At 38.0% G+C, this 20,977-nt stretch overlaps 1 protein-coding gene across 3 annotated transcripts in view; it reads right to left on the reverse strand.

Annotated features, from left to right (window-relative positions):
- The window catches only part of TFPI (tissue factor pathway inhibitor), a 41,743-nt gene that overhangs the window by 12,570 nt on the left and 8,196 nt on the right, over positions 1 to 20,977 (reverse strand). For all 3 annotated transcript variants that reach the window (XM_074595330.1, XM_074595331.1, XM_074595332.1), the window contains exons 2-4: positions 17,459 to 17,578; positions 9,922 to 10,122; positions 221 to 259 (exon numbers count right to left, since the gene is read on the reverse strand). In XM_074595330.1, coding sequence (XP_074451431.1) covers positions 221 to 259; positions 9,922 to 10,122; positions 17,459 to 17,573 — 355 coding nt within the window. In that variant the 5' untranslated portion in view covers positions 17,574 to 17,578. The remainder of the gene's footprint in view (positions 1 to 220; positions 260 to 9,921; positions 10,123 to 17,458; positions 17,579 to 20,977) is intronic.

Here is a 20,977-nt window from a genome sequence, read left to right on the forward strand (position 1 = left end):
TTCTGGGGAGAAGAGATTGCAGCTACTATCTTCAGCGACCATAACTGCCCTCACAGTCTTTGAGGAATACAGAAGAAGGAGATTAGGAATAAGAACTCCAGACTGATAGTCTTGTTTTTATTAGGAGATAGCTTGGAACCATACATAAAGAATTTATCAAAGGAAGCTAAATCCCTTATCGTTGTATAAGAGTCTTAGGTTATTATGTAAACATAATTACCTTTCTTAATTTTTGCGAACATCATCTTCCGAGGCAATTCTGCAACACAGATAAAAAGAAGAATATTTAGCAAAAGCAGACTTGTTAAGTCTCACCTGCGATACCAGGGTGCTTAGCAGTAACTATGAGCACTGAGGAGGAAGAATATATCATGTCTTCCTCTTCTTTCTTTTCTTTATTAAAGAAGTATCACAAAAGCTTGCTCTGAAGGACTGAAGTATCATTTCCTTTGTATGAGAAGACCTGCTATGTTGGAAACTTGAGGATACGGAAAGTACTGGAACCAAATCATGCCAATATTGAATGGAACAGAGAAATTCCTCTTCATGTTACTGGAACCAGAATCCTGTATTATGTAACCTCATTCCTCCAAAAGAGGAGTAATTAGCAAACTTACTTAACCCAACTGCTGTAGTTACTGATACTGATAATAGCTTCGGAGCCGATCTAGTTAGCAATAAAGACCTCTCTCATGCTATCTAATTCCCTTTGCTCCGCTATGTAGTGTCTGAGTAAAGTGTTCGTTACGCTGTTTATGATATTAAAGCCCATTCAGACAAGTAGCTCCAGCCATCTTCAGGGTAGTATAGAAGACAAACTTGTTTGCACTGTTCTTTTAGTGCCTGACCAGCAGTGAAGAAGTTGCTACTGTCATTTTTAATGGAGAAGCCTGGGTTTTGGTGTACTTGCTCAAGAAGCCGGATATCTGAATTCAACCCCACATTCCTTTTCAGTGATTGAAAACAAACCTTCTTCCCCTTCTAGGAGACTGCCTAATCATAAAACTACAAAGGAGTCCAAGGGGAGACCGGCTCAGCCAACGAATAATAAAGGCTGAAAATTTTTTGTCAGCTGAGAGAGAGACAAGTGGCAAAAGATAGCTTATATATTTTCTGTTACAGAGATATTTGCAAGGCACATGAAATAGTACCTTCTGGACTTTACCTAATTCATCTTAATTTGCATTGCTTCATAATTCTTGTTTTGTATTTGTGCTTTTCTTAATAGCATTATAAAATGCCAGTTTCTATAAAACCCTCCTTTGCCTACCGACCTCTTGCATCCGAGAGAAGGGATAAAGTGGTACGGCTAACGCTTTACTTGAAGTTGTCTACTGGAAAGCAAATTTTATTTTACATTTTTGCTCTGTCAGGCAGTCGAATATACTATAATAAAGCAACGCATTTTCCTGACCCTGCCATCTTACCTAGCTACCACCGCCCCCCCTTAAGCAGAATTCCCTACAGTACGTGCCAAGAGTAGCAGTTCAGTAGCAGAAGCACATCACAACTACCTTCTACTGCTAATGGCTCTTCCTGCTTCAGTGGATAGCTGTCTTCCAGAGTCCTGCTCATAAAGCCTCGGTGTAACCCATGGTCTAGCCTTCTTTAAAAGATGAAATGAAAGGGAATTCAAAGGGAAGTCTAGATTTCAATCTGAATTTAAATCACATGCATTCGTCTCTCATGCCCTGTTTCCCAGAAGGCCTCTGAGTCATACATGTAAAGGATGTCACTACGGCCTCTCTCTGATTTTGTGTCTGAGATACAGCTGCTCTGCCCAGCTGGCGAGGGTGGGGGCTACAGGGATGCTATGCCCTCTCTCAGCTTGGAGGTACCTACCAGCAAAACCTCACACTGAAAACCATTCCTGCTGGAAAGCAGAGTTCCTACTGTGCCCTTCCTTGTTATGGAAGCAGTAACAGAAGAAACTTGAGCCATCTGTATCCTCACCTTTTCTGTAAATTGTAATTCTTAATAAGATCCCCCACCACTACTATTTATAAAAATCTCTTCACAGTCCAAAATGGAAAGGAAAATTAGCAGTTTATTCTCCACTCATATTCCAGAGCCAGTGTTTCTCATCATCCTTCATATAGTGATATACCTTTTGTGGCTCCTATTTTAAGAAGTGCTGCTGATGATTAATAAGCTTTTAGCATTAGCTGTACTGCCCTTGTGTGCCATAGTCTTACTACAGTTTTTCTTCTGGAAACATGTGTTATATCTTTGAAGTAAATCTACCAGGTAGAAATCCCGTCATGATACATTTTCCTTCCACCTCTGGGACAATGCAGCTGGCATCCTTAAAAAAATATTGTTTAAAAGACATGACATGCACTTTAGAGTGACATACCATTTGTTTGAACGTCTTTCCAGTGCTTCCTACTAGTAGGAGGCTGTGCCTTGAGCATTCAAATCCATGACCTCAACCACGGAGACTCACATCAGGCCATTTCACTAATTTCACTCAGCTGTCCCCTTCAGGCCAAAATCAGCACACATACTTTAGCATATGATCTCTACTCTTCTGGCACAGAACAGGAAGAATTTCTTGTAAATTTATACAGGCCTAGAATATTTTAATCTTACTACCATGTCAACAGTGTCTTTTTGCTTCTGGTTTCAGTCAAAAAGGCAAATCCACAGCTGAGTTAATTTCTTCTTTGTAAACAAACTGTATTTCTAAGTAGATCTGCTGTGTAAATAACAGACATCAGAATTGCTGTCATGTCCAGAACCTTTTATCAGTAGGTATTTTCACACGTCAGAAGCTTAAGTAGCCTTAGACATATATTCACTGCCTTGAAAATTAGGACCTTTGTGCTAGTGATGACATTTGTGATTCTATTCATATCCAGTAAACAATGAGGCATATAGGCAAACTCCTCTTAAATGTATTTTTTTGTTCCCTGAAGTGGTGAGTATTGGCCACAAGCAACCAACAAAAATAACCCCAGCTGATTTCTAGGGGACTTCAGTCAGAACTAAGCATCTTGAATCTGAACGCTGTCTTGGAGAGTCTTGGAGTGGCCAACCTACAGTTGGGCTCTCTGAACTTTCTTATACTGACTTTAGTCAGTTCTGGGAATTACTCATTTCTGTCTTCGATGGCTTATTCATTCAAAAATTTTAAAAAGTTGCTCTGATTTAAGGAGCCTGGCAATTCACTCATGTTGGCTCATTTATTCTTGTGTTTCTGCTTAATATTGGAAAATCAAACGCTTTGACTATTTACATTATTTCTTTTGAATTTGTATATATATCACATAACTTCCTTTTAGCTCATTTTTAACAGTCGTGACCTCCATGTTCTTCACAGGGATAATTGCCTGAGCATCTCTTAGATTTTTCTTTATTTTTAAGAATTTTTCTGTCAATCATGCTGTCTTTTCAGTCTGATTTCTACAGGTACTGAATAGTCATCTTCCTGCAGTAATAAATACTGGAAACATTAAGTAAGATGAATATAACCATGTACTGCAAGACTGCACAGAGACAGATTTAACAAACAGAACATACTGATTTTTTTTTTTAATGAATTATGTTGGCAAAAGTGGGTTAATTTATTAGTTCACTTTGTTTTATGACTGATGGTCGACAGCACACTGTGTGTGCCACCAAACCATGTTATCTGCTGTTATTCATTCAGAGAACACAGAAATAATGAGTGTATATTGCTGTGGTTCCTCATAGCAGATTCAACACTCACAGGTTCTTGGATCACTCATGTTTTGGATGAGATGGTGGTAGTTGTAGTCCTGCAAACAACCCTCCTCTAAGCATGGCAAAAATGATGTGGGTCCAGCTGAAACCCAAAACCAGATACCAGATGTGAAGTACCAAAAGCCAGTCTTGGGACAGAAAAAGAAGAGCTATCTGCACATCCTAGATCCCAGGTCTTTCTGACACTGAACGCTAATCAAGAAAAATAACTTCCCATTTTTTATATTGAAAGATTGTATTCGTTGAACTCTGTGGAGCAGTAACTAGAAACAGATTAATCACAATTTTCTAAACAAAACACTGTAGAAGTGAAGAAAATGCCTTTTAAGGAAGGTTGTTCTCTTAGAATGACATTGCCAGCATTCATTTTTTAAACTTCTATGCATGTATTAAGTCTGGAGTTCAGCTGCAAGTTTCGTTAATTTCTGTGCTGAAAATTTAATAAATACAGAAAGAAACTTTTAAGCTGATTGTCCACAGGAAAAAAAAAAAATTTGGTTAAATCCACGATACAAACTCATGACTCATGAAAGCCATATGACAAAGGAGGAATTTTAAGTCTAGAATGGGCATTCGTCAGATACAATTACTATGCAAAATATTAATGCCACAACTTGAATATTTTTTAACCCCTTAAAATGTCTTGAATGCTCATGAAAATATCATCATTCAATTCTGATAGGGATACATCATCTAGATAACCATACAGAATAAGTAATATTTAATTAATATTACTCAATTAATGTAATTAATTAATTAATATTAATTAATACAGTGCCCAGGCTGGGTTAAGTACAGGAAGGACATCAGCTTCTTTAGCCATAAAACTTTACAAGGGTGATGATTAGCAAATGCTAAATGTAAGTCTTTTACACCCAGTTTGGTGGGTGGCAACCTTCAGCCCAAGTTGGAAGCAAGACCATCTCCTGCCTTTTTAGCCTCAAGCACTACATCTCTACCTTCTCTCCTAACAAGCACTAAAATTGGCATATTCTGGTTGGAGAAAATGATCCAGACATAGAGGCCTTGATACGAGAAATCTGAAATGTGTTACTAATTATAAGCTGTGCTATAACCAGCTCAAAGCCGTTTGCTCTCTTTAAATATTGTAGGGTTCAGCTCCCGAGCAGGATGAACAGCTAGGACTTTTGATAGGACAATTTGTAGACAATGCAAGAACAAAATATGGGAGGTAGAAAAGGAGCAAGATGTAATTTTCATGTTAGTTTTGTACACTGGTTAAGTACAGCCCTGACCTTCCACTCCTCTGTAATGGTTTTCTGCCTTGTTTGATTTTCTGCCAAAAGCTGCCATCTGCTCCTATCCTGTAGTTTCTTATGAAGATCTAAACATGTTACTTAAAAAAAATAGATAAAAAAGTAAGATAGAATTCAACTCAGGTATGACAAGCTGTGAAACAAATAGTATAGTCTGGAGAAAGAACAATATTGTAAACAGCTTTTATCCTAACTGATTTCTAAAGAAACAAATACAGGTACATGAGCACCAAAACAGTAATCTGCTCTTCTAGTAGTATCTGAGACTTCATAGAATCATAGAATGGTTCAGGTTAGAAGGCACATTAAAGAGCACCTAGTTCCAAACCCCCTGCCATGGGCAGGGACACCTCCCACTTGACCAGGTTGCTCAAAGCCCCATCCAGCCTGGCCTTGAACACTTCCAGGGATGGGGCAGCCACAGCTTCCCTGGGCAACCTGTTCCAGTGCCTCACCACCCTCACAGTAAAGAATTTCTTCTTACTATCTAAGCTAAATCTCCCCTCTTTCAGTTTAAAACCATTACCCCTTGTCCTATCATTACACTCCCTGATAAAGAGTCCCTCCCCATCTTTCCTGTAGGCCCCCTTTAGGTACTGGAAGGATGCAATAAGTTCTCCCCGGAGCCTTCTCTTCTCCAGGCTGAACAACCCCAACTCTCTCAGCCTGTCCTCATAGCAGAGGTGCCCCAGCCCTCTGATCATCTTCATGGCCCTTTGCTGGACCTGTTCCAACAGGTCCATGTCCTTCTTGTGCTGAGAGCTCCAGAGCTGGACGCAGTACTCCATGTGGGATCTCACTAGAGCAGAGTAGAGGGGCAGAATCACCTCCCTCGACCTGCTGGTCATGCTTCTTTTGATGCAGCCCAGGATGAGGTTGGCTTTCTGGGCTGCAAGTGCACATTGCCTGCTCATGTTGAGATTCTCGTCCACCAGCACCCCCGAGTCCTTCTCCTGAGGTCTGCTCTCAAGCCATTCTCTGCCCAGCCTGTATTTGTGCCTGGGGTTGCCATGACCCAAGTGCAGGACCTTGCACTTGGCCTGGTTGAACTTCATGAGGTTCACACAGGTCCACCTCTCAAGCCTGTCCAGGTCCCTCTGGATGGCATCCCTTCCCTCCAGCATGTCGACCACACCACACAGCTTGGTGTCATCAGCAAACTTGCTGAGAATGCACTCAATCCCACTGTCCTTGTTGCTGCCAAAGATGTTGAACAGCACTGGTCCCAGTATTGGCCCCTGAGGAACACCACTCATCACTGGTTTCCACTTGGACATGGAGACATTGACCGCAACCCTTTGAGTGCGGCCATCTAGCCAGTTCCTTATCCACCGAGTGGTCCATCCATCAAATCCATGTCTTTCCAATTTAGAGACCAGGATGTCATGCGGGGCAGTGTCAAACGTTTTGCATAAGTCCGGGTAGATGACATTGGTTGCTCTCCCCTTATCTACCAATGCTGTGGCAACATCATAGAAGGCCACCAAATTTGTCAGGCATGGTGAAGCCATGTTGGCTGTGATTTCCTTATTTTCCATGTGCCTTAGCAGAGATTCCAGGAGGATCTGCTCCATAGTCTTGCCTGGCTCAGAGGTGAGACTGACTGGTCTGTAATTCCCCGGGTCTTCCTTTTTTCCCTTTTTGAAAATGGGGGTTATGTTCCCCCTTTTCCAGTCAGTGGGAACTTCACCAGACTGCCACGACTTTTCAAATATAATGGAATGCGGCTTAGTGACTTCATCTGCCATTTCCCTCAGGACCTGCGGATGGATTTCATCAGGTCCCATGGACTTATGCACCTTCAGGTTTCCTCAGATGGTCTCAAGCCTGATCTTCTGCTATAGTGGGTGGTTCTTCATTCTCATAGACCCTGCCTTTGCCTTCTGCAACTTGGGTGGTGTGGTTAGAGCCCTTGCTGGTGAAGACCAAAGCAAAAAAAGTCATTCAGTACCTCAGCCTTCTCCATATCCTGGGTGACCAGGTCTCCTGTTTCCTTCCAGAGAGGGCCCACATCTTCCCTAGTCCTGCCTTTATCCCTGATGGACTTATAGAAGTTTTTCTTGTTATCCTTGATGTCCCTAGCCAGATTTAATTCTATCTGGGCTTTAGCTTGCCTAATCTGGTTCCTGGCCACTCGGACAGTTTCTCTGTATTCTACCCTGTCAGCTCATCCTTGCTTCCACCCTCTGTAGGCCTCCTTTTTACTTTTGAGCTTGTCCAGGAGTTCCTTATTCATCCATGCAGGCCTCCTTCAACATGAAAAGAAACAGAATTGTTGATGTAAGGGTTCTTTCCCTTCTCAGCCAGTTCAGTAAGAGTTGGTTTAAGACCCAATACAGATCCAAATAGGGCAGAGTTTCATCGACTTCATGTGTGCTTGCATTTAGGGCAAGATGTGTATATTCAGGAAGATGCTTTTCTCTGTGTCACTTCTTTTTTGACTTAAAATACTAGATTATATTTTTTAGTAACTAAGGAATTATGGTTTCCATATAATTTTTCCTCCATAGAATGTAATTTCAAGATATATCTTATTTTAATATCATTAGCACTACATTTACCCATATATGACTCCTGAAAACAGAGCAAGACCGTGACTGATTCTTGACACTTTTTCCCTAGACCACATCCAGCCTTTGAGGCTCATTAGTGGATCTTGCCAGAAGCCATCAAAAGATAAGTTGCAAATTAATCCTTAGAGTAAAATGCATAGGAAAAACCCTGTTGTTCACTTCAAGGATGGAGTGATCTGATCGTTTTCATTCTGACAAGTTGTTAGTGAAGTTTCCTAGTGTTTTTTCCATCCTGATAGTTTTATAAGCATGCAATTGTTTGAAAGCAAAACATAACTGATGAGAAAAATAACTGAAATGTCCTTTCATACTAAAATTTAAGGTTTGTATTTGTGTTTATTTTTCTTTTCTTTTGAGTGGATTGTCTGTAGTGCCAGGTACAATAACAGAAACACATGGTGTCACCAGCAGATTAGAAAATAGGTATGAATGGTAAATAATGCCTTGACTTAGTATCTAGTGAGTAAACAAAATGCAATGCAGTCTCCTCACTGTAAAGATCAAAGGGATCAAGACCAGGGATACCTGTTAGGAAGGACGAGATTTTCTCCGTTAGCTATTCTTCTGTTACTTTCCCACCAGCAAAACTTTGTGCTCATGTTCAACACATTAGATGAAATTTTGCTATTATTTATACCTACAGTCCCATTGAGGCCTTGTTCCACTCAGCCACAACATTCTCACTCACTTTGTGTCGCTAAGAAAGGATCCCCGCTTTACTCCGTAAATCATAAATATCATTGAAAATTGTCATACTAGAAACGCCTAAGAAACATATACTCACTTATTCTTTCCCTTGCTGTGTCTGGACTGGTTACAGAGGGACAAAAGTCTGAGTCAAAGAACTGAATTACAGACTTGAGAAATTCGCAAAGCCTATGCTGGATAACAACATGTGTTGCTGGTCCATTGGTTTGTAGTCAAACAAACTGTTCTATTACACAAACACATCTGGCGAGGAAACATCAGCTACCAATACGGATAGCTGAAAAGTAGTATTTTATGAAAATAGGACAAACAAAGTGACACCTACCAAGATTGCGTAACGGTAGGGTGCTACCAGGGCACATCTCCAATAGGCAGGAGATTAACAATTTTTATCCAATTGTGTTGCCCATACTCAGAATAACCTGTAGACTGTTCTTGACTGCAGGATTACCCAGCATCACTGTCTTGAGCTCAGTAACAACAACACATTTTGCTGTTGGGCAGGGCATAAGTGACTGAAAAGTACCTTCTATTAAGAATGAATCCTTCTATCTTACTTCAAAGTCTAAATAAATGAACATTCGCTATGTGAACTCACTTAGGAAAAAAGCCCACATAGTTGGTATACTGCCTGAAGGTTATCACGCACCTTTGAGGACCTCTTTATTCTGGAATTTTCTTTCAATTTCTATTGTGTCTGTCCATCCCTGCCCCCCCGCCCCCCACCATCTCCCTCATTATCACTTCCCATTTACACAGCCAGACAAATTCCATCCAATTCCCATGAAAGCAAGATCCATATTAGGTATACAAAGGAAACTGTCAATAAGACTTGAATTCCTTCAGTCTCTAAAATTAGGAACTTATCAAATTTCTAACTCCACTAGCATTAGCTTTCAATTTTAAGAATCTTCTAACTTTCATACGCTCCTATGAGGAACAGGAATTGGTTACTTTCACAAGGCTGAAAGCCTTAGTTAATTATGAGGATCATTTTTAATAGCAAAACCAGCATTCACGAGGCACTTTCTGTATATTCTGCTGCAGATCATATTTTGGATCTCATTTTCCTCTTTTTAATGATTAATTGATGAGATTTCAACAAAACACATCTCTTATGACAAACAGCTCTAACTGCAACTTTTAATGAGAACTGTTTATTACTGTAGTTCTAATTATGTTGAATCATAGCAGGCGTCCAAGAGTTTGGACAGCTTGTATCAGCTTCTCAGTGAAGGAGAAACCTGGGATCAAAAATTGGGTTAGATACTCTGAAAGCAATAACAAACATCTTTGCTGCGCACCAGCTTAGCCAAGCCTCAAAATCAACTTCACTTCAAGAACTAATTCAAAACAGGGCTTGAGCTAGAAAATAAGCTTTCTTGCATTGGTCTCTCTGTTCCACAGGTCCGCTAAAAAAAGTCACACTTATCTTTCCAAATCCTGAATGTTTGCTTGCGCAATGTAAAATAATTCAGATGACTACAACATAGCATAAAACTTGGGAACATAATTAGAGGCATTGCATTAGTGTATTAATAGGAGGACCTCTGCTTCCAAAATTTGTACAGTTTGTGGATGAGAATTAACAGATGCGAATGAAGAACTGGTAGGATGTTAAGAGAATGGGTACTGACCTGTTACCAAACACTTCTTCTGACATTCTTCCAGTGTTAGAAAGTTGTTCTCATTGCCATGGCACCCACCATATTCAAATATTTCACACTCACGGCTTTGAATATTGAAGTAATAGCGCATGTGGATTGCTTTGCATGGACCTTCATCTGCTTTCATGGCACAGACTGAATGTCCGAGTTTCAGTGGTGGCAAAGCAGCCCCTGTAATAAAGAAGTAGAGTAACTGTTAAGTTAGTTTGCTTCGCTGCACAGCATAGCTTCAAAATGAGATTGTTTGCGTCTTCCGCTAGAGACGCACTGCCTAGCATCTGGCTGTAAACTTCTGAACACACCTTTTACATGGATGTAAAAAGAAAATCATCATCTGTATTGGAATGTGAATTCCATTCAATCAAACCAAATGTGTAGTTTCAATTTTCAACCACACCAGCTCATATTTTAAACTTTAACTCCTCGTTATAAATCTTGAAGTAGCTATGCATAGTGGCATAGTTATTTCACAGGAGCTAGTGAACAATTCTGAACAACAAATACATCGAGAAAACGCTATCAGGTCACAAAGCCACAGTGACGACCCCTGCACAGAAAAGGCGGAAAGAGGATTCCTTCTCTGCTCTTCCACACACTTCTAATCCTGGACGTAGCTTGTAAAGGCATCACATAGCAAACAGGGTGGGATGAACTAAGCAAGCGAGCCCTGCAGAGGGCACCGTTTCCCTATCAGATTCAACCCATCCAGTACAATTGAAAGGTCATCATAATGTCTTATTTTCCTTGGTCTCACTGTTCTTGCATTAGAGCTTTCAAGAGCTAAGAAGTACATAACTAGAAAGTTAAGGTGAGAAGAAACTGTATCTGTTCAAATTTCTATGTCTTTCAATATACATTATTGGGCGAGGGAATGTTTTGTAAAAATTCTCATCAAGTGAAGAACACTATCCAAGTTTTACACTGTCAGTTTCTATAAGGAAACTTTGACTGACAATTCAGTTTGTGATACTGTTTTCTTATCAATACATGGTTTAATATCTTTTCCTGTTTTGCCCTCCCAAGGAACTATTTTACCCTAGAGGATTTTGAAAGCTTTACAGAGCTTGTGTGCTTGGAACAGCAGCCAGAAGAACAGACCTGAAATGTTTCATTCATTCGCCAGAGCTAGTCAGAACATTGATGTCTCTTAACAAGTTTATGCAAAAGTATCTATCAGTGCTCTTTGCAGTGGCACAGGAAACAGGAGGAAAAGGGATGAGGACAAGAGTTTACATGATAATTGCACAGCTTCCTACTACTAACTAGATTAAGTTTCCGGTTTTAATTAAAAGAACCCACAAAAATCAGATTTTATGACATAGTAAAAAGGAAATTGCTATAACTTCTACCTGCTAGTTCTGTGGATATCTAATTTTAACATATAAAATTGGCCTTATTATGTAATAGTTAAACAAAATGCACAGCTAAGATAAAACCTCATAAATACTGAGGTCAATGGAATTTTACAAATTTTATTCCATTTGAGCCATTTATAACTATTAAACCTACAGGAAAGAAACAATTTTCAGCACGAAAATCTTCTAACTCATAGCATTTAAATCCTTGAAAAATTAACCACTTTTTTTATGCTATTACCATCAACACAGAAATTGTAGCACACAATTAAATCTTCCAAAAATGGACAATTTGGTATTAAAATGCAGATTAAGACAACTAATTTTAAAATTTTCATTAAATATTCAGTCTCTAAAATAGTTTGTGACTCTCTCCTCATTAGTGGAATTATATTTACAGATTCTGAAGTTAGGAAAATAGATTTGAAAACATTATTGAAGACTGTCTAACAGGCAACGTAGATTAATTAAAAGAAACATTTTTAAGAGGCGTTAGATTCAGTAAACTTCCTATGGAGCTCAGCTTGCCAAAGAGATTTCTGAATTTTGTTTTTGACAGGAAGACCCAGGTAAGGAAACTGAGTCCATGAAGAATTAGGATTTAGAAGTCACAAGAGATTTCAAGTTGGACCTCAAAGGTCTGAAGTTCTCCAACAGGCTTGGGAATCCTTTGGAAGGGACTTAAAAAGGCCCACCCTGAAAAGTTCAGAGGCTCTTGCATTTGCAAAATGAAAGATGGGAATTCCCCTCTTCAGTAATAGGGAAAAATGCCTTCAAAACATAAAAGTTTTCAGTAACTTTTGGAATAACTCCTGAAATGGTAAAATGAAACATTCAGAGCTCCACAGAAACCAATCCAACTCAACTGTGGCTGGGGTGAGGGCTGGCAGCTGGTTTAAAAACATGTTATTTTCTTGGCACACAAGAAATGAGATCTCCTACATGACCTGCGTCAGTGACCCAGTTCAGTTTAAAAGAGGTTGTGAAAACTTACTAGGTTTCCTAACTACTGGAATTTCAGACATGGGGTTATGTCAGTCATTTGGCTTGCTACATTATGCAAAGCCAATGTTGTAAGCTATCAAAACAGAACTAGTGTGCAAGCACAGTTGCAAAACTACACAAAGATGATGGGTTTGTTGAGTTTATCTTAGGAACTTTCTGGTCTCAACTCCTAGCCTACTTCCCATCAAACCCACAGAACTAAATCTTTGTTTTGTTTACCTCCTAAGGCCTTCCCTCTGCAGTCACAGTGACACTGTTACCACTGGCAGATGTACTGACATCTGCTGCAAACACATAATGGCTATCTGTGTCACATTTTTGGGAATCAGACATTTATTTTCCTAGGAATTCTAGCGAGTTATCATACTTTGACTAAAGTCTGTACCCTGTGAAACGCCCAAGGGCCAAAGCCTCCAACTTTGAACAATAACCAAGTGATTCTGAAGAAAGAGGCCTCAAGGGATTCATGGGAACTGAGTCATATTTGTGTCTGGGAACAGCGAAAGAATTCTTCACCATTATTTTACACCTGGGAACACTTAACTCACACAGTTGATATAAAATTAGCTTTCCTTCTCAGATGAGAGCAGCAGATGAGAAGGCAAGCTTCAATGTTTGGCCCATAGATCTGCATGGATACAAATCTGCCTGTACTCATTTTACATGTGGAATATACCTTGAGAAAACTAATTCTTAGTATAAGGCCTCCTCCTCTGCTCTTGAACATTGGAACAAATTGCTCCTACTACATTTTAGGTCCTGTGTGAAGAGGACAGGATATGACATTTAGGGAAGATGTCTGTCAGGAACGTCAGTGAATATTCTTCAATAGAGACATTGGAAGTTAAAACTGGAAGGAATTTTAATGGAGTTTCTCATTCAAGTTTTGGAATATTTCTATGGGATAAATACCTTGAGACCTTTTCTGACAGATGTCCAAATTGTTCTTAAAAAACTCCAGCAAAGTAGGATTCCCAGCAACCCGATGCAGCTGAGTTCCAGGACTTCACTAGCCTTCTCACAAGACAGGCCTTTTTTGTAATATACAGCCTAAATATTATTTATTACGTATTAAACCATTTTGTACCTCCTGCAGTGCACAGACAGAATAATTTAAAATCATTCAGTCTTTCTTTCAGAGGCTTTTGTCTCCTCTTAATTATCTCTACACTAAATAAACTCCCTTCTTCCAATCTTTTTATTGACCTTGCTTTCTAACCATTTCACAACTCTCCTTTGGATCTTTTCCTATTGGTCTGGATTACTGTTACAGTGTGCTGCCCAGAGCTGAACATAATACTCTACCTGATCCATTACTGGTGCCAAATAGAGTGGAATAATTATTCTCTGGTTTTTTCTTTAAGACATCACAGAATTACTTGCCTTTTTTTACTAAAACTTTGCATTATTTTTGTAATGCTCTGCAGGTCTCCAGCAAATATAACCTTGTTATACAGCTGCTTCAACAGTTTTCCACCTTATATTTATGAATGCATGGATTCTCCTTTGTACATATAGCATGTTGCATTTGTCATTTTAAAAAGAAAATTAGTTTAATCTTTCACATTGGATCAGGCCCTGTTGGATATTTGTTACTCGTCCAATTTAGGGATCTGATCCAAATAAATTTAGAAAACCTATGGAATTATTGGACTGTACTACCCCAGAGCAAGAAAATTGAGTTTGTTTTGCTAGAAATACACTAAGTAATGGTTACATCTGCGCTCACTGTCACACAAAAGTGATTACTTGACATACTGAAAACAAAATAAGCAAAGCAAAACTTCCTCTCCCCTCTCCTTCTCCCCTGCCCCTTGAATTCTTAATTTAATAACTTCATTACATCGGCTACACAGGTTCTCATAACAGAAGGCACCAAGCGTCCACTGCTCTGTCTTAACAATCTTTCCACTCCGTAATTTCTGGTAAATGCAAAGCAATGGTGATGAAATGGCTCACAGTTGAGCACAAATTCAGTGCAGATCTTTTATGTTTCTACCACCTTCTCCTCCCTCAGTCTCCCTACTTTCCACAACTGTCAGAAACAGGATACCGGCCAGGACTGTTCTTACACAGCACAGCCAATTCTCTTTTATTGTCATTCACATGGCAACTTTTGCAACTCAAGACGTGGCTGTTTATCCCATGAACAGCCGCTATGAACTATCATGCAGTAATTCCATTGCAAGAGCTCTACTAGGCTGCAGTTAGTCACGCTGCAGCCCTGAGTGCGTGGACCTTACATGATCAATGCAAAGCAGTGTCATCACTTTACTAGTAAGCAATATAATATTACAAAACCTGAAGGGGGGGATAATGTCTCTAATCCTATTACATGAATACAAGTGAAAACAATACTTTTTCCCCTGGCTGTCGGCATAATACAAAACTCCAACATGACTTTCAGACTCCTAAGGATAATCTGCAGGGCTGGTTGTTAAAAATACATTCTTTTAATTAGAAAGTGAACTGATTTCTGCATTATACCTATGACACAGTAAACATGAAAGACAACAGTATTATTGCATAGTTGCTTTTCAGAACAGAACTATATAAATCTAATTAGGAAAATAAAACTTGGTCAGGAATATTTCTGACTTTTTACATAAATACTTTCTGGTTTTATTTGCTTAGGTTATGGGTTCTTAACCTTATATGACTTTCTGTGGTTATTAGATTATAAAGACACACTGTCATCTTTCCAGGCTTTCTTGTAAATGTCTCTCTTTGATAAGTGATATCAATACTAAGCACCTTGTCACTAATGAATAGCTGTTTCTTCTCTCTCCATCTTTGTCAGTTTGACAGCTTCCCACCCACACACTCTTCAGCGCTCTTCCTACCCATGTGTTTCCTACCCTTTCTTTAAGCAGTCACATTTATTCTTGATAAACTTACCCATATGAATAAAAAGCACGTTCAACTTGTGAGTCATTTTCTTCAGGCTTTGGAATATCAACTACAGTGCTCCCAACCACATAAGGGATTATCACTGAACAATATACATAAATTGGTTATTTTCATACCTTTTATTTTTGTTATAATCCTTATTTATTGGTGGAAAAATGACAGCTTTTGCCAGATGAGAACAAACTGAGAATCCTTTTTATCCCATTGGACTTAACTTGCAACATTAATTATTACTGTAATTTAAATACTAATAGACAACCCCCCTCCCAAGACTCACAAAGCACTTGTACTCAATGTGATCCAAAAGTGTGACATTATGAATAACAGATGCACACAACTCATTTTATCCTTTAATACCTGAAATTTATTGAATTCTAGGGTAAAATATATCAAGTTTTATAACTATCTAATAAAAAAAATTAATGCTATCAGTGAAATTGCAGCCTACAAAATTTCTACAGTTAAATTCCCTGAGACCAGAAGTTCACTCTTAAGAAACCACAAATGTAATTTTAATTAGCAACAGTCTAATCATTTTATAGAAACAGAGTACTGCAAAAATATTTTTTTGTTAAAACTGCAACTGAGTCTTCAGTAGTCACAAAAACAGGGTCCTAGTTTAATTTCTCGGCGTCACATTTGATTATTTTTTACTTTGGAATACAAACCCAAAAGTTCAGAACTGTTCCTCATAGTCAATAAGTTACTGGTTGTATAATTTTAAATGACTGCTTGTAAAATAATCAGTGATAAAATAATGCCCAATAAAAAGACTATTTAATTTCCTTGGGATTATTTTCTTATTGTCTTTCATAAACAAAGTAAGTAAATAGAGGAAAAAAAATAATCCAGCAGATTTCTTCTTCTATTGAAGTGTGTTATTTTAACAAGCAAGACAATTTGACCTTCATAAACTGCAAGTTTAGGCTAAGGATATTTATAAAACTAAGAGTTGCAGGGAAGAGCGAAGATAAATGTGACTTTGCTCTCAACCACAAAGGGCATTTATGTACTTCAGGGTTAAAGAGAAACAAATTTATTCTGTATGAAACAGGCTTGACTACACAACCATGCTAAGCATATGCTTAATGCGGTACAGTGCATATCTTAAAATTGTAGTGACTAATTGAGACACGGTCCTAAAGCACTAGCTTCATTTGTAGTATATCCATGATTACGCACAAATAATATTTTTGTCTCGAGGAACACTGCTGCAAAAGACTGATAGAAATAATCTGGCGGGAATTCAGACAAGACATGGGCAGCTTAAGTAGAGTGCCAACATACAAAAAAAGGTTCCCCTTAGCTGCATTCCCAGTTAGGCTTCAAAATCAGACTGGTCAAATGGGAGAAGTCTCCACTCTAAAGTTCTCTGCAGCTTAAGAAAGAGATCGCAATTGTAAATCATTTTCTTAAAGGAAAGAAGAATGTTTTAGTACAGTCCAAAAAGTGTATTTTACCCTCATATGCTTTCTCAAAATCGTTTGGGAGGAAATTAAAATATCTTTCACAATGATATCCAGTATTGAAGTTTGATCCACCTTACTTAATTTCAATGAACTGAAAGTAAATGATCTTACAACGGTAAGAAGCTGAGAACCTCCCCAGTTCCAACAGTTGCACTTTTGACATTATTTTTTTAAAACAAAAAATCTCTTTCTAACTGGTGAGTTTTTATTTATCCAGCAATATCGAATCACTTGGGCTATACAAAGAGCTTCTTCAAGGCCCAGAAAAGCAACTAGGGCAGTAATTGCATCAACGTTACACCAAACTTTGCACATTAACTGTGACTCAGGAGAGCTGAGCACAGGACGGAGTAACATCAGTCTATAATGTTATTCATCATGTTTCTGTTCCATTCACATGGGGAGGTAAAACTTGAGCTTACCAGCTTTATGTTCTTTTCTGTGAATACTGAACTTTTCCATGGGTCCTAAAGCAGAGCTTCAAGGGAATAATCTTGATATCTAACACAGTTCCAAAAAGCACGGGAAACAGAAGCCTTTATAGAAGGCAATTTTGCTAGAGCTTAATGGAAAATTCTGAGCATCTCCCAGTTGTTAGAAACCAGTGCATTTTTATCTTAGTTCTACTTTCAAAAGTTTCCCAGAAAAATTCTCAAGTAAAGAATTACATCTACGGTGTATTTTAACTTGTGGGTTTTGTTATTTGAGACATTTGGTTTTTTATTTGAGGTATTTGTTATTTGAGATATCGTTTTTGTAACCTCTTACCCAGAACATCCTCGTCTTCGCCGTCATCTAAGTCAGTAGTTGCATGCCCAGTGATACTGGCAAACAGCAAGATAAAGGTTAAAGGTAAGGAACATCCCTTCTTTCTTCCTTTCATCTTTCCTGTATAACATATAAACGACAACATACACTTCAATTAAATTCCTTGAGTGCTCTGCAAAAGTCATTTAGCAGGGTAGTACATAGCCATGTGGGTATATATACAAACTGGGAGCTTTGGAAATAATGGGACTTACGTTAGTATGATTATATTGTAAGCACAATGAAAAACAAGACAAGATTTATGGTTGTGCTCAGCTTACTGCAAGTCTCCTATCCTATCTCCAGCACAGATTAGAGGCATTCCTATTATTTTTATTTCAAGCCCCAACTAAATTCACCTCCCAGAATACATAACGATATAAAATTTAACACACTGTACTTTCAATGTCCTGATCAGTTTTACATTATGTATAGTTAGCTGGCATGGCAGATCTTTCTGAATAAGTTTTACTTCGTTTTACTCTTTTTACTTTACCCTGGTTTCATTGCCACAAACATGGGATTTTATTTTTAACAAATATTTGGTCAATGTATAGGTACAAAGTTCCTGGAGTTTTGTATAAGTTGCATTTCACGGGAGTCTGTGAACTCTGTGCACCACGGGCTTCAATGTTTTAAGAAGTATTTTGTATCTAGTAGATCTCTTTAATATTGAATACCTTGCTTAAGTGCAGAGCTATTATTTTTCACATAGAATCAATGCAACTACACTAATTCACACAAAGAAAATACTTTTATTCCATGGAAGCTGGCATGTTCAAGTTGCCAAAGATGAGATTATGCATGCACATATGAGAGTACCTCTGGAAAACTGCTTAAACTAAATAGGAGTCATTTTTAACAGATAGATTTTTCTCCGAGTGATATATCATTGTCTACAAAGTTAGAAGTAAATCATAACTATAGTATCTAGGAAAACAGTAGCAAGCAATGATACCTCGGAAAGGCAAAATCTGCACAAAGAGAGATTCACCAATTTGCCGCAGCTACTCTGAACTGTGCCGGAGCCAGAAGGTGCAGTTATGTCTTCAACACAAAATCAGAGCCAGAATTTTCATTTCTCTCTCGGCAACTTACGAATTTTTCTTTCCTGCATACTCAGTTTTCCTAACTTGCAGCATGAGTAGTAAAATTCTTGATCCAGATAAAGTTTGGCAAAATAATTCAGATCCCATTTTGTGCTATTAATCATGGTTTTTAAACAAAATTTCCTCAAATGTTATTTTTTACTTCTGAACAAATTATGAAATTGTTACTTTCTGCTAAAGATGTAATAACTACTCTTGGAATAGAAACCAACTTTTTAAAAATTCTGAAACATTGTGAAAAATGAGAAAACACGTAACAGCTACCATCACTCATTTTCAGGTATTTTTTGAAAAAACAGAATTAGTGTCCTTATTCATGTTTCTAACTAGAACTCCAGTTTTACATTCCTATACTATTTTACATATTAAAACTTAATCTAATAAGGTATTATTTTTCCCCTTTCCCCAGCAACAAATTTCTAGTGATTTGTTTGCTCCATTCAGAGTGAATAATCCATATTGAATCCACACGGAAAATATTTTTTCCCAACCTCTTTTCTGGAGGAACTACTCACAGGCCGCTTGACTGATCACAGGATATCCCTACAATATTGCTAAAACACAGGGGGAAAAAAACATGGCACTGTGTTATGGATTTATCAGTTCATTCTAACATGCCAGACGTTTAGACTTAATTACACTCATTAAAGCTACTGTCTACATTTACTTGTGTACCCCATCTGCTCTTATTTGCCTTACTTTTTTGTCTGTCGGTTTGAAAGTCTCTTGTTTATATGTGATAATTATGTGCTAGTTAATTATTTCCATTTTCTAATGTCATCCTCCTCCCAATGTTATCTCATCACTGACTTTTTAAATTATTTCACCATTAAAGGAAAGGAAGAGTCTATACTGAAATGCTCATTGCCATCCTCTGACTATTTTTGAGTTATAGCACTCGACGTAAGCATTAGCATGCTTTCTCTCTGGGATATTCTCAGCATTTCTTGTCATTATTCAGGTAATTTTCAGTTTTCCAATCAATTAAAGAACAGATATTCACTCTCCTTTTTTTTTTTTTTTTTTCCTGAGTACAGTACATACTGTAACTTAAACTGAAAGCAAAGTAACTGTTCCAGGCCAAGGGCAACCTTGACATTACTGTCACAGCTTCACAAAGTTTGCCCTGAATTTGATCAGCTTCTACGAACGTGTATGAAGTTGAACCCCAAAAGATCCACAGAAATAGATCTCTTTATACACTACCTGGCAAAAATAGCGTCTTAGACTTCAGACACTAGAAATAAATCGCATATGTAATAAGCAAGCTTTAAACGTATCAAAATAATACCACATAAGAGTATAACACAACTCCAAAATAAACCAACACAACATCTTAGAAAGGAGTTCTATTGGCTATCTTTCTGCACAGAGTGAATAGAGACAACAATGCTTCTTTTCAGCTTTCATAGTCCATTCTATGATTTCCAGAAACAGACTACCTCTTACAATGCGTTTGGCCTAATACCAGAGTTTCTTCCATGTATATGGTGGCCTTGGAAGAATTCTACTTTTTTATCCAAAGGTTAGAAAAATAGTTAGAGCAAATCCTTTCATTCACCCCTCCAGTCATGCTTTAAAAGAGGAACAAAATAACTCCGTACAAGGTAATCTGAAATTGTCTGGTATTGTCTTTATGATTTGAAAGACATTTGAGTTATGATGTTAGTTTGACATTAACTAAAATTAAAATAAATCTACAACCAAAAAAAAAAAATGTATGGGTAGAAATAGTAAAAAATTTCAAACAACTGCCCCAGAATAAGTACTTAGCATTATAATGTAAATAAATGTGGTGATGGTTTGACATCATCTAGGCTGAATAAAAACAGAAATATCATCAAATATACAAACTTGATAGTTAGATAGCAATAATTTTCACACTTTGCTTAGATTCTGTGAGTTCATAGGAATGAAAAATTACAAAATACACTTGCAATTTTAGTCTTTGAAATGACGTAGGAAAGGGTAATTTTCTGAGGACATTGTTTTCCTGAGAAGTTCTAATTTGTGATCATTGGCACAGTTGTGACCCTTCATAAAGGAACGTGCAAATTATCCACAACCTCCCTTGCCCATGGATTAATTCTAAGTTTTCTCCTTGGCTTTTGTTTTCTATATTTGGGTTTTTCCAAACATGACAGCGAAACTCTCACTAGTTCAGGAAAATTCTATTTGAATTTGCTTTTGGGACACTCAAGTCGAGGCTTTGGTTCCTTCTTCCAGGAACCTGTAGAGTCTACATTTAGATTACAAAATTTAGTAATCCCTTTTTACTCAGTCATCCAATATTCCCAAAAGCCTGTTCCCAAGTAGAAGAAAAATATAGGAAACAATCAGCCAGAAATGGAAACCCTCAGTAAGTTTCTCT

The sequence above is a fragment of the Larus michahellis genome, chromosome 7 (genome assembly GCF_964199755.1).
Source record: "Larus michahellis chromosome 7, bLarMic1.1, whole genome shotgun sequence".
NCBI classification, from domain to species: domain Eukaryota; kingdom Metazoa; phylum Chordata; class Aves; order Charadriiformes; family Laridae; genus Larus; species Larus michahellis.